At 49.0% G+C, this 13,062-nt stretch overlaps 6 protein-coding genes and 1 non-coding gene across 7 annotated transcripts; 5 read left to right on the forward strand and 2 right to left on the reverse strand.

The window, feature by feature from the left end:
- Positions 1 to 143: 143 nt before the first annotated feature.
- MGYG_02421 (mitochondrial 54S ribosomal protein YmL31) lies at positions 144 to 662 on the forward strand (the record flags this gene model as incomplete). The annotated part of the gene is made up of 3 exons (XM_003174845.1): positions 144 to 184; positions 270 to 502; positions 610 to 662. The coding sequence occupies 3 exons, from the start codon at positions 144 to 146 to the stop codon at positions 660 to 662; spliced, it is 327 nt and encodes a 108-aa protein (XP_003174893.1).
- Positions 663 to 1,020: 358 nt separating this feature from the next.
- On the reverse strand, positions 1,021 to 3,042 carry MGYG_02422 (hypothetical protein; the record flags this gene model as incomplete). Its single annotated transcript, XM_003174846.1, has 1 exon — positions 1,021 to 3,042. One exon carries the CDS (start codon positions 3,040 to 3,042, stop codon positions 1,021 to 1,023), a length of 2,022 nt encoding a protein of 673 aa, XP_003174894.1.
- A 1,470-nt stretch (positions 3,043 to 4,512) lies between these two features.
- MGYG_10528 lies at positions 4,513 to 4,583 on the forward strand. The gene has a single exon. It is a non-coding gene; the product is annotated as a tRNA-Glu (tRNA).
- A 1,123-nt stretch (positions 4,584 to 5,706) lies between these two features.
- MGYG_02423 (hypothetical protein) lies at positions 5,707 to 6,038 on the forward strand (the record flags this gene model as incomplete). Its single annotated transcript, XM_003174847.1, has 2 exons — positions 5,707 to 5,866; positions 5,923 to 6,038. 2 exons carry the CDS (start codon positions 5,707 to 5,709, stop codon positions 6,036 to 6,038), a joined length of 276 nt encoding a protein of 91 aa, XP_003174895.1.
- Positions 6,039 to 7,515: 1,477 nt separating this feature from the next.
- Positions 7,516 to 8,125, forward strand: MGYG_02424 (hypothetical protein; the record flags this gene model as incomplete). The annotated part of the gene is made up of 3 exons (XM_003174848.1): positions 7,516 to 7,585; positions 7,761 to 7,822; positions 7,886 to 8,125. The coding sequence occupies 3 exons, from the start codon at positions 7,516 to 7,518 to the stop codon at positions 8,123 to 8,125; spliced, it is 372 nt and encodes a 123-aa protein (XP_003174896.1).
- Positions 8,126 to 9,813: 1,688 nt separating this feature from the next.
- Positions 9,814 to 10,392, forward strand: MGYG_02425 (hypothetical protein; the record flags this gene model as incomplete). The annotated part of the gene is made up of 1 exon (XM_003174849.1): positions 9,814 to 10,392. One exon carries the CDS (start codon positions 9,814 to 9,816, stop codon positions 10,390 to 10,392), a length of 579 nt encoding a protein of 192 aa, XP_003174897.1.
- Positions 10,393 to 10,904: 512 nt separating this feature from the next.
- Positions 10,905 to 12,371, reverse strand: MGYG_02426 (annexin A7; the record flags this gene model as incomplete). Its single annotated transcript, XM_003174850.1, has 2 exons — positions 10,905 to 12,253; positions 12,347 to 12,371. 2 exons carry the CDS (start codon positions 12,369 to 12,371, stop codon positions 10,905 to 10,907), a joined length of 1,374 nt encoding a protein of 457 aa, XP_003174898.1.
- Positions 12,372 to 13,062: the final 691 nt, after the last annotated feature.

Consider the following 13,062-nt stretch of genomic DNA (forward strand, 5'->3'; position numbering starts at 1 on the left):
AAAGTTGAAGATGTTGCGTGCACGGACCAACCATCTCCCCAGACGAAAAAAGTCGCAGCTTCGAATCTTTAATCGTGAAAACTCGCAAGAAGGACATTGAACGACCGCCTTTCAACGCCCGATTCGCGTCAATTCCGTTCAATATGTTCAAACCAACTTCTCCTCTGCTTAGTGGCCTATTATGGTACGCCCAATCTCTCCGTGTTAGCATGATTATGCACTTCCAACGGCCATAAGACGGGTAATATCTAACTCGGTTCTTCCAACAGGAAAATTCCCTGGCGCCTGTCCAGCCCGCAGAAAGCTAGACAACGGAAGCGTTTAAGAGCAGTCGATAGCGTCGTTGATACGGTTTACGCTGCGCTGGAAAGAAATGGGCTAGGAGCTGCGAAGCCTGTTGAGCGATGGTACCGCGAGATGCCCAGGGAAGAGGAAATGCTGCCGCGAGACAAGTATACGATTTTCGACCGGAAGGAGAAGAAGTACCGCAAGGGAATACATAGTATGTTTTCACCCGTAACTGGTTAAGCGGTTTAAGGTCCCTTGGGGTGGCTATTTTGCCGTGCTGTGTGGGATGAACATATACTAACTGATGGGTTCTCCTTCTAGAACTGCCCAAATGGACTCGTGTTAGCCAGAGAATCAATCCTCCTGGTTTCTAAAGCTGCGACTCTGTTCTTTTTTCAATCGATATATCATCTCTATTCGACGCGCATGCTTGTTCTGCGCTATGTATAAATACCTTCCTCCAATATGTGGGCATGTACGGAGTTTTTTCCCTTTTGGTTGTCCTTATGCGGTTAGACATACACTGAATATACGTGTGTACTATTACTGGATTGTTTTTGATTATTGGTGACTGTATAATCCTACGGACATGTTGAATACAGAAGGACTTGTCCCGTTTTCAAGGATATAAAAAGCCAGCAACTCCTTTTCTCTGTATGCAAGAACGAAAGATTAACCGATTAAACTAGTTCCCAACGGTAATGATGATGTCCATGAATGCTCTGGTTTGGTTCAACCTTCGTCTCGCTCATGCATCGACACCGGATCAGTAGTACTCTGGGGCTGCAGCGTTGGGCCGTCGGCTATCTGCAGATTGACCGCAGACCTCGAAAGAGTGCTTCTTAAAGAATGATGTAAGGCTATAACTCCCCGGCCTGACTTTTCAGACCTCTCGAACTGTCTGATCCTGTGGTATTGCTGGGCACTAAGTTTCCTTGCTTCACGAGCAACTCGCCCAGCACCGTGATATAAACCCTTTCCAGTTCTAACAACACATCGACGGTTGGCTTTCCCCTGAAGAACTACCCTACGAGCTCTATACAACCGGGGGACATTCTCCCAGTATTCTAGCTTCTCAGACCAGCCGCCGGGACCTTCAAAATAGGCTTGTTTCTGCTTTTTTGACATTCCATGCCCCTGTGGAGGTTTTCTGAGAATCCAGCTTGCCGGGTCAACATTGTTATCAGCAGCGTCTTCGGCTGAGCCTTCAAACAACTCAGCCCTTGGAATCTCTGTAGCTCCAGAGGACGCCCTTGCGCGATTAACTGCTACTCTCCAGGAGTCTATTCGTGGCGTAACTGCTCTGGCTCTTGGTACTGGTGTATTGTCTGGTATAGCAGCATTGCTTTTGCTGCCAAATGCCATTTTATTTACCCTTGGGTCACCCCGTATTCTTTTCTTCTGCACAGGAAGTCTCGATGAGGGATCCATTACAACCCAAGTAGCCCTGTTGAGCCAATGATTGTGAAGGAGGAGAAACGCAAACGACTTTCGGCCTGGATCCATTTCACTTGATAACCACTCTAGCTTTCTATCCAAGTCATCAACTAGACGCACTTCAGGGCGGCTTAGGCAGTTCTTGAGAGGAGGCCGGCGGCGTATTCCGCGACATTTTCGGATTCGAAGGGTGCCTTCCCCAGGTCTGAATCGCGGTCTGGGTGTCTGTCTCCTTTCCCGTGAGGGGTGGTTTGGCAATCGAGGAGCTGGCTGAGTTCCAGTATCACTATGATGAGATTGGTATATATCTGAAGTGCTACCAGACCCTGATGACATCATGCTTTTGATGGCAAACGACATTGCGGTGCCTGGCCGGCCAGCATAGCCCTTAAGGGTTCCTGGGGTGTCACCAAAGGTTTGACACTGCATCCTTGCTCCCCACGCTCTATATTTCCAAGAAAGTGTTTTTTCAGCCGGCATCTCATCCATCGAATTCCCCAAACTTAAGATGCTACTTTGGTTATATCTTCTTGCGGTATGTAGCGGCTGAGTGATTGGACAGTGAAATCGTATACGGGGTGAGCCATCATGATAGCCTTCTGAATGCGTTTTGCGAGCTGTATGACGAGACCGTGCTGCATTTCCCACTCCATGCTCACTATTATCAAAGGACTTGGATCGTTTCCTCAATGAGGGTGAAAGCCGCACATCGCCACACCGTGGAATATTGAGATCTTCAAACTTCATAGCTCTAGGTTTGCGGTGTATTTGATGGGTAGATATGCGGTTCAATCGCGGACTACCAATCTCAGGGTTGATTGGTGGCGGGGAGCTGGTTCTCAGCCCGGTTATGGCGTATCTCATCAATCGCAGAGGGATACGCCGTAACCGACCCTCATCCTCAGCTCGTTGCGTTGATTTCTCCCCATCCGGATCCCACCATATCCAACTATAATCCGCATGAGAAGATCTCCAAAACATAAACTTCTTTACCCAACGAAACTCCTCCTTCCATCGTTCCTTATGATAGCTGTATTCCATGGTAGGAATCCATCCATACCAGGCTCTAACGTGATGAGAAGCTGCACTCCGCCCTCCTCCAGTCACCCTTGAGCGTGTGAACGAGCGTAGAAATGTTCCTAGCTTCCAGTAAAAAACGCCGAGTATAAAAATGGATACCGTTCCGATAAAAAGTAGGAGAAAGGTTCTCAAATCGATGCGTTCGTTCACGGGAACGGCTCTACCTGGTCCTTTAGGGTGGTGAGGTGGTTGAATAACTTCCCGATGTTGAAGAAAGCCGTTATATACGGGAGCCATGGATTATCGACTGTAACGCAACATCGACCACAGCGATACCACCAATTTCAAGATCAAAAGTAACGAACGCGCGGTACAGCTTCAGTCTGGCCTAGATGAATTCGACGGTGGCTGCGAAACGAACGTGTTTGGTTCTGGAGATAGGGAGCGGGCGGGTAGATTCCACTTGAGCCGTTTCGATGTCCGCCGGTTCTTGACCAAACCAGTCTGCAGCCTTCCAGGTAGCGTAGATCAGTATCACAATGAATAGCCAACAGGAAAAGCTCGTTATGACAAGAGCCAGCAGATGTTTTTTATCCATGCATAAACGGAGCGGAAGCAAAGGTTGAGCCGAAAAGTAAGGATTGAAGTACAGATTCAAACAGCAATGTAATGGTATGAGTTAAATGATAGAGAGACCACACATTGAAGAAGTGAGATATCAACATAACCAACAGCTTCTTGTCAGAATCAGGCTTTGCTATTGTGATGTACGGTCACCATCGAGGTTCCAGCTTCTGTTGCGGGAGTAGCAACTGAGCATCCAGTAGTTCTTTCTTAGGGATGCATTTTCAAGCTTTAGCCTCCTTTGAGCTCTCTCCATTTCGCAAAAGACGCCCTCCATAGCGCTTCTTGCGGTACCTACCAAATCTGATAAACTGGTTCGAGCAAGTTTATAAGGTAGGTAGTTGCTACTATGGTATGGGGGAGAATCTCCCTAGAGAAAAATGAGGTTTTTGGCCGGATACTTTTCCTTTTTCGAGATGACATTTTGGCCAACGCCTTTGTCAGGCACCCCAGAAGTTGCTTTAAAGCATTCCATTCCTGCAGGTCGCAGAATAACAGTTGGGTATCAATCGAAGTGCAGCACCTCGACGTTTTCTGGGCATGATTATCATACCGTCTTCACGGCCATGTCTCAATCGGATACCTGCAACTAAGAAGACAATACGAATTATCATATGCTTCTTGGTAGCTTGAGTCAGTCCTTGAGCAGTTAACGCTCAGGTCCATGGATGGTGGAGAGCCAAGTAAACCAAGGCCAAAGTGCACCACATTTCTCCAGCTGACACCAGAGTCCATATCCGCAGTGCAGGGCACAACTTGGCATGTGTCGTATCCAGCTTTCTATACGCTGAACGTCATAGCCCGCCATGCCGCCAATGTTTCGTATCTTGTCTGAGTCCAAACCAACGGCCAGAGATGTAGCGGTACTTCTCGATGTCAGTTTCTCCAGGAATGTAACATTGGCTACCAACGACCCCTCGGTGTCTATGGACCAGGTAGTTGGCGAGCATATCTATCCGCGCTATGCAGACCTAGCATGTTAAACAATAGCTCCGGCTAGCTGGATAACTCCATGATCTATATTATTAACCTGTTATTGTATATCAAACTGACTTTGATATCGCGAAGTTCTTGGCTCCAAGATGGTCACATGATGCCTTTAGGGGTCTTAAGTAACCAAAGCCGCAGATTACCCATCAACAATCCTTAGTGGTGTAGAGGTAACATCCGAGTCTCTCACACTCGTGCCCGGGGTTCGATTCCCCGCTAGGGAGCGTATTTCTTTTTGCATTTTTTATGTTTCTAAATTTTATATTCTCTATCATTATTTTACAGTTGATTATTTACCATGAAGAACTGGGATATTCCCTCTGAAATTCTGATCTGGTGGGAAGTGCTTTGTGCCACCACTGACTCGTTCATTTCTACCTACGACACCACTCGCGTGATGGGTATCTCCAAACACGCCCCTGCAGTCACATCCTGGCCTGCATCTAACGGATTGCTCTCAACAGGGATAATAACCCGAGCCTGGGGAGGTCAACTATCATAACCTCCTATGTTTATTCCGGGTTATCCGGTCAGGCTGCCCCTGAATCAGCTCCAAGCAAACAGAAAAGTGTACACTTGAAGCCTGTCAGCTCCAATACCCGTAAAAAGTTGATATTCGGACCAGCCATGCTACATAAATGTCACCTACATCTAGCAAAGTCCAATAGGGCGCTTGCCGCTTCGCCTATCGGCTTTCGTTCTTCGAGATTGGAGGCGGACAATATATTAAACGGCGACTGGGAGTGCCCATAAACTGTGATCTATATACCCGTGAAGCTACAGTTCTAGATAAATCCTCCGAAGCCACAATATATATATTTCCGAATAGACCTAGTTGCTCGTTTTATACTCATGTTTTCTTGATACCAACCTTGAACTTTCATATGCAGATATCCTTTATATCAGCCAAATGTCTCTATACCTGAGTATCCGTCTGAATTTCGCCTCATATAGCGATGAGCGGAAGTATCAGTCCCCTTTCATGGAATTATACCCCCAGTATCTATGAAACGAGATGCCTTGTTCTAGACAGGATACATAGCATTGCTATGGATGGCTAGATGACAGAAACTCGTATTTGGATTCTGATCACAACGAGAATCACAGGTCACAGTCTATAGAGCTTAGAGTTATACACCCGCTCATAGCCCGGAAGGGTCAGTTTTCCCGTCCTCTATGATATGGCTTCTACGGGTATAAAAAGGGGCTCATATTCCTGTCAAAAGGGTTATTTCCATCAACCACAACGACCTCGACAGCTCCTAGTTACCTACTATTGACCAATTTCGAACAATCACACTCCAAGCTTGTGAAAGCACTGAACTCTACCCTCTCGAGTCTGCCATCATGCATTTCGCCTCCCTGATTACCATCGCTCTCGTTAGCCTTGCAAACGGCGCAGCGCTTAATGAAGAAGCAACTCCCAGCAACGGCAACAGCCTAGTCCCTGCTCAAGTCTGCAACGTTGGTTACAACTATTGTGGGTGGTATCTTGCTGATGGCCTCGGTAACGAATCCTCCTCCTTTGTGATTGTTCTTGTATTGCCCTAACTCGAGCAATAGGATGGGGAAATGTTCCTGACCTCCAGGGTCTGTACGACTGTGTCACGCCAACCAGTGCCAGGCGTCTAGAGCACTGCAAAAAGGGATGCAAGAGCGGCTGTGCTCACTGTGGATGAACAGGATCAACAGCGTCCTGGGCGGATAGAGAAGTTGGGCCAATTTGTGCAATGTGATATCCCCATGTCGGTAGTTAAGTAGTATAGCCGTATCGCGATGCGTTCAACACACATTGCAGATACCAGATATACCTAATACAGGCCTTGAAATTGTTTTCTGTATGCTGATATCCAGTGCTGGTTGAGAAGTGCAGTCGCTGTATGAAGTAAATGGGTTTAGTCATCAGTATAGACATCGATTCTCGACGACGACGACGACTTCAACAACATCTTTCGACGATAATGAAGAGAACGAACTCATGGACACGGAGTGCCGGCAGTTGACGCTGGTTCGCGACTCCGAATATGCCCGGTTGCTGTGCGGCTCCACGGAGCGTTGTTCTTGGACAACGTTCAGAATGACCTAAGGACCTGAATACGAGGATGCGACAGGGATCACAGAGCACCTCGATCCACAGCGAAAACCATGTCTCTGTTGCCCAGCCACGACTATCTCTCTAGTGCGCTCTAGTGAGGATTTAACATTATTATATATAAGTGCTAGAGCCCTTTCCCCCAAGCTCAAGGCAGTCTTTAAATTCGGTAACTAACGCAAAACTCCTCAATTCTATACTAGAAAAGGCCCTGGCGGACCCCTTGACGTCGTTGTCTAATCGCTAGGGTATTTAGCAGGCCTATAACTAGTTGTTCAACACTAAATTTCCCTTCGAATAGCTCTCAGGAGCTCAAGCGTACACTATGACTACACGGCTTTACGCAGAGCCTGATAATACCCATTTTTGTGGCAGATGCACAGGATGACCAATTCTTCCCTAGCCAGGGGAAGGCACTAACTGATAAGATCGGTAGCAAGCTTGCTACATACCATCACTTCAGCACCATTGACGGCGCAGGAGAGCATTGTCCCATTGGTGCAAGTGTTTTGGCCAATCAAGTCGCACTGGAATGGTTCGAGGACGTTTTGCAATATCACCCTGCTGTATTCCGCAGGGGCATTTGCTCAGCTGGCGGGGGAGATAGCTTCTTTTGCCCAATGAGTTGGATCCATACGGCGTAGGAGGAATTTATCACACGCACACACACACACACACACACACACTTGCATGCATTGATTTTCTTTCCACATGCATTGAAGTCGACTGTTTCGACCATACCCTCAGCCCTGAAAGTTGTGCCCCTTTTCCAGTTTCAGGATATCCTAATCCGTCCGTCTATCCCTCTATCATGGATGGAATTCACCAAGGTCTGAATCAGAAGCGCCAATATTCAGTCACTCTGGGTAACCTCTGCTTGCGGTTGACTGTCTGTTCCCTCGACTGCGGCCTAGAGATAAGACTCTCCTAGAGGATCTGTCCTTATGGGCGATGTCGTGGAAGCTAATACGCGACTTTGACCCCAAACCCAAGCGCTAGCCTTGCGACACCTTGCTCGATATTTGTCATGCCTCCTCTCTATACATAGATACTTCTACATTCAGATGACTGAACTGCAACCAATACCACGAATCGACTCTAGCAAGCGCCAGCCTTGCGGCATTCTCGAAACTGGTAAGGCTCCCATACCAATAGATATTCTTGTGGTGTTATGGCTGCATATGCCACCAAAGCTCCGTTTACAGCCCCCGGGTGTAGACGTAGCTAGCTCGGTATAGTAAATCGCTGGCGCTTATGGGTATATATAGCTTAGATAAAATCTCCATCTTGATATAAATCCAACTCACAGAAATACAGAAACACACAGTATCAAATACTCCACTTGGACTTTGGACTCGAACTGTTGCCAAGGTAAACATCCTTATTACTATACTTTATATAGATACACACTTCTAATCCTCTTTGTTTTCTTAGATGTGTAAATTCGCCCAGCGCGAGCGCGCGGATAGATCGAAATACGCCTGGAAGTGGCACGACTGCGGTTCCGCAACCTGCAAATCATCGGTTCAGTACGACCCTTACCCACGTCCCAAGCAGCCCAAGGCTCCAGAGCCTCCAGCGGAACCTACCATGGTATGGAATGGCTTTGTCTTGCCATTGACCTGTGCCCCCGACACGAAGGTTTATAAACGGCCGGGTAGCGCTAAGCGTTAACACCTACTATAAAGACTGCTTCGGCCTAGCGTCTTACGCCCAACTTCCAGTCCAGGGAATGGGGCAATACAGGCCGAGTGGAGGGTAGAGGGTAACATCACGGGTGGAGAGAAGGGGAGAGAGAGGACATGCTCTTTTTGAATGTTTTTCTCGTTTTTATTTTATCTCTTTTGTTTTTCTTTTATAACTAGTTAGTTACTTAACTAACTACAAAAATACGAAAAAAATATGTCTTACTGGATCGTTGCTACAAGAATCAATGCGCTCAGTTCTCAGGATGGGAAAGGAGTATGACAATGGCTATGAGAGGCCCTGCGAGATTAAGCACGAAGCAATGGATAATTCGCCTCTAACAGGGGCCGCAGCCGATTGCTCGAAATAAAACATTCACTGATGAATTACTCCCGCATTAGTTCTGTCTTAGTCATCAGCTTCCTAGTAATTACCAGGTACTAAACTCGGCTTCCTACTCCCTGCTTGGACTGCGGGAATCGAGGTGAGTTAGCAGGAAGAAGAATCCGGAAGCGGACGATACGGAAGTTGATAATTCTCTTAGAAAACAGCGAAGAAAGAACAAGATGCCGCTTCCGAGGAGTTAGAAGCCATCTTGCGCTCTCGATACTTTGAAGGATTCAAACGCTGCGTCATATTGCTCTCCCCGGGGAAGCATAACAATGGATCATCGTACCTTGTACCTCGCAAAGGACCCGGTAGGGCTGAAGCTGAGCGTGCCGAGGAGATGCCAGGTTTCCTTTTCAGCGCTTTCTTCTCGAGACGTTCGAGATAACCAGCCAAGCTGTCGGACCAAACGTCACGCGCAAGTGTTGACGATGTGGCATATTGGCCTGACTCGGTTGCCGCGAGACCGCTCAGTTGTTAGAGGAAGTCAAACCTGCATGCCGATTCCTTGCCAGCGTGGAGTAAACGGCTTGTTTGCTAGCATATTCTTGCGCACGCCGAGCCAGGTGACAACTAATTATGCTTGAACATGCGGCTCAAGAGACGCCCGGCCGCGGCCTGAGAGCCTTACAGAGTAACCGACTTGTCGACTTGCGTTTTGTTGCTGCCGTATCTCTTCTCCGGTGATGGTGAAGGGTGCCGGAGCCGTGGGCATGAACAGAAAGGGAAGCCCAGATTCATTGCAGCTATTATTAGTTAGGTGGCCGTCTTCTCCACAAGTCGGTGATCACCCCTGGTCGATGGGGGTTGGGAGTTGTTCACAGCAGCTACATACGTCACGGCCAATGACCGTTTGGTGGATGTCTCAAGCGTTCGTCTAGCAGGCCATTCGCAGGGAGTCATCGATGGGCTCGTCTCGTCCCGGTGCATCCTCGCTTCAGCTGGGGGGGCATAAATACAACTGGATCGCCCCCCTCGATTGTTTCCTGTTTATTCACTGTTTATTCACCGACAAGTTACCGACTCTTCAGTTAGCTGGTTATCTGAAACATCTATTCTGACGCAGGGCGTTGTTACATTTCGCTCTTTTATCGTTGCATTGCTAGACGCAAGAGTTCTCTCTTTCTGGTTGACTTGACTCCAACCCGGGTTTTTTTATCCGCCAGACATCAAATTCAACTTATCGGCTGGGTTCTGCAATTGACTTGCACGGCTCAAGTCGCTGGACATCAAAACAATTTACTTCGATACATAAGTTACTCTCTGGACAAGAGCAAGTCACCGCAATAATGTCCGATCGCCCACAATTCCCAGCGGCTCATACAACCGAGTCGACCGCTTCCTCCGTCCCGAGCCTTTCTACTGCCACAACCTGCTCGGGGAGCAGCGATTCATCAAAGGCTCCGCTTAACTCTTCGTCTTTGCCACACTTCTTCCACCGTCACAGCAGAGGCGCCAGCTTGGGTGGGAGAACATCCCCGCCAACAGCAACCTCTCACCTGGAACCACCCACCTCTCCGTCCCGAGGCCATTTCTTCAGCTCATTCTCTCATTCCCGATCTCGCTCCCAGTCTCGAGCAAAGTCTCCTGCTCCAGCTCCAATTGATACGAGCACAGATCATCATATTGCGCATGCTGGCCAACAAGTTACTTCGCCCACACAAATAATGAGCCCGGAGTTAAACACTCCCGACTCAGCGACGGATGAATGTCAGAAGAAGAAGCGCCATTCTCGCAAGAGCAGCGGTTCCAATCATAAGCGCCGAAGCAGCACTATGACGCAGGTTGGCAGACATGGGAATGATTGGCTCTTCAACGGCTTCAGCGTGAGAGACCATGTTGGGAAGTTTCTAGACCATGACAAGTAAAGAGGAGGAGGCGAAGGGGAGTCTATTTTTTGTGTTCTTTTCCGGCCAGAGGCGGGTTTCGTTGTGCCTTCAGCGAGGGCTTCTTTTCTTTTTTTGACCTTTCGCCTTTTTGTTTATGCTGATGAAGTGATGACCTTATGTCTCGATGGTACTGACTCGGGCGTGCCCTTGTCTTTGTCCCGTCTTATCTGTTTCCATTTGCTAGTTATGGGTTGATATCTCTATGATCTCTTCCCGTATCCATCATGACATTGCTGGTAGCATCACTATAGTTCGTTTCTACATAATACTAGCTATACAATATTTCTTCTACCTCATCCGTCACCCATTACATACACCCGTTAGAGCGAAACAACCCTTTTTCTAACAAGACTACTATCTTCCCATAACATTCATAGCAAATTCACGACAGGGAGAAAAATCAAACATATTAAACATGATTAACAGCGGATAGTCAGTAACATAAGTCAAACATCCAGCCCATTTTCTGAGTTAGCTAGTTAAATAACTAACTACTGGAGCATAGTAAGGAGGGCCTTCTCGTAATCTCCCCTTGTCTCACCGGCAACCCGCGTCCTCAACGGCCTACCGTACTTCGTCTGATATTCCTGCTTGACTTGCTCCATGTGGTGTCTGTTCCAGTGAATACGCACCAGTCTCTCGATCAGAAGGCAGTCGTTGGTACCCATGCCGGACATGGTATCTTCCAGCGCCATGACATCATGCATGACAGGCCTGACTGCCTTGCCAATCATAAACATCAGCGCGTCACGAATATGGCCCGAGAAATGGCTTGTAATCTGCACGCTGAGCCCGGTATTGTGCTTCTTGGGGAAGTCATCGCAAAGAGCACGGATCTGGTTGTTGGATCGCTGGGTGAGGATCTGCCAGACAGTGGTCTTGGGTACGCCTGTGTTGCCGCCCATGGCTCCCCAGAGCTGCGCGATATCTTGGTCGTGCTGGTATTGGTTAGGAGGCGTGCTTTCTTCGCACCTAGTAGCGGCCAGTACCAGGTTGAAGAACTGTTCTGTCTGCATGGATAGATCTCCGCGTACGTCTGACTCGAGGGTGCGGCCAAAGGTGGATTTGTACGCTGTCTTGATGGCGTTGATGTCTGCGTTGGTGCGGGAGAGAAGGACATCGTTGAGCAGTTTCTCGTTGGTGCCCATGCCCTTGATGGCTTTGTTGATGGCATGGACGTCTTGCATCAGAGGTCCTCGGACGAGAGCCATCATCACATCTCTGAACTTGCCTCCGCACTCCTTTTCGATGTCCTTCTCAAGGTTGCGCTTGTGGCGGGAGTTGAAGGTATGTGAGATGAGAGCCATCTGGAGCGGATCTGGCTTTGCGAGGACTTCTATCAGAGTGAGCTCGTCGGTTCCAAAGCCCTTCATGGCCTTGCGCAGGGTATCGGCTTCTCTACTGGCGTCTCCCTGTGCCATCTGGCCTGGCGTGTAGCCTGGAGAGGGTAGTGCTGGTGGTCCACTAGGTGGTGCACCGTATCCGGGCTGTTGGGGATAGCCCTGTGGAGGGTATCCCTGGGGAGGATAGCCTTGTGGAGGATAGCCCTGAGGCGGGTATCCTTGCGCAGGAGGATACTGTCCCTGGGGCGGATACCCGTAAGGCGGGGCACCACCGGGTGGAGGAGCGCCATACTGTCCCTGGGGAGGATACTGGCCTTGATGAGGAGGAGGAGGATGCTGTCCCTGCGGTGCGTAGTATTGGGCCTGCGCGCCTCCTGGAGGAGGGTGCTGGCCTTGCGGGGGATACTGTCCTTGTGGTGGCGGTTGGCCGTGGGCAGGATAGCCCTGTGGAGGATAGCCCTGAGGCGGCGCACCACCCTGAGGTGGATAGGGGTACTCTAGACAGTATCGCAGTCAGTATCGGCTTCACCAGTAATGGTACATATAACCACTAGTTGTTAGGGGGGGTTGGTTGGTTGGGCGCAACATACGGCCTGGCGGGGGATATCCAGCCATGACGGAAGCAGAGGCGAGAACTGGTCCGAAATATATGTATGACTAGCAGTCTATAGCTAGCAACGAGGCTCAACGGGGTGAATAGCTGAGCAGCAGGTGAAATTATGTGACAATATAGCTGGTCGTGAGATGCTGGCTGGAGATCCGCCTAGTTAAATAGCTACTGATCGACTAAATACGTGAGCGGCAACCCAAGATCGTCCCAAGATCCTCCAGCCTCGAGGCGCCTTTTATCACGAACGCCAACCCGCTTGTCCCTCGTGTTTGCTTCCACTGCCAACACTGGCTGTGGCAGTGCCTCGTCCCTTGACCTCGTCTTTCGTCCCTTGCTGCTCCATCTCGAACTCTCGCGGTGGCACAGCCGACAGTTAAGCATCTCTATAACCAACTACAGCGGCCGTTGTTGTGGCTGGGGGGGAAGATGCCTCGGAGCCCCTGAGAAAGAGCCAGAGCAGAGTTACGAAGTACAGGGGGATAGCGAGTCGACAGCGGCAAGGGAACCAGCGGACTGGGTGCAGCTTGCATGAACCTGACAGCGAGGATGCATCTCGAGTTAACTATAACCGCTCGATATCCAACTATATGGACAGCCAGGCGAGTCTCGCAAACGCTTCGGAAGTTAATTGAAACGGCTGATAAAGCAGTGACCAACACATATGCTGACTATAATTAACTATGTTATGTCGAAGAA

This window comes from Nannizzia gypsea, genomic scaffold (assembly GCF_000150975.2).
Source record: "Nannizzia gypsea CBS 118893 supercont1.2 genomic scaffold, whole genome shotgun sequence".
NCBI lineage: Eukaryota > Fungi > Ascomycota > Eurotiomycetes > Onygenales > Arthrodermataceae > Nannizzia > Nannizzia gypsea.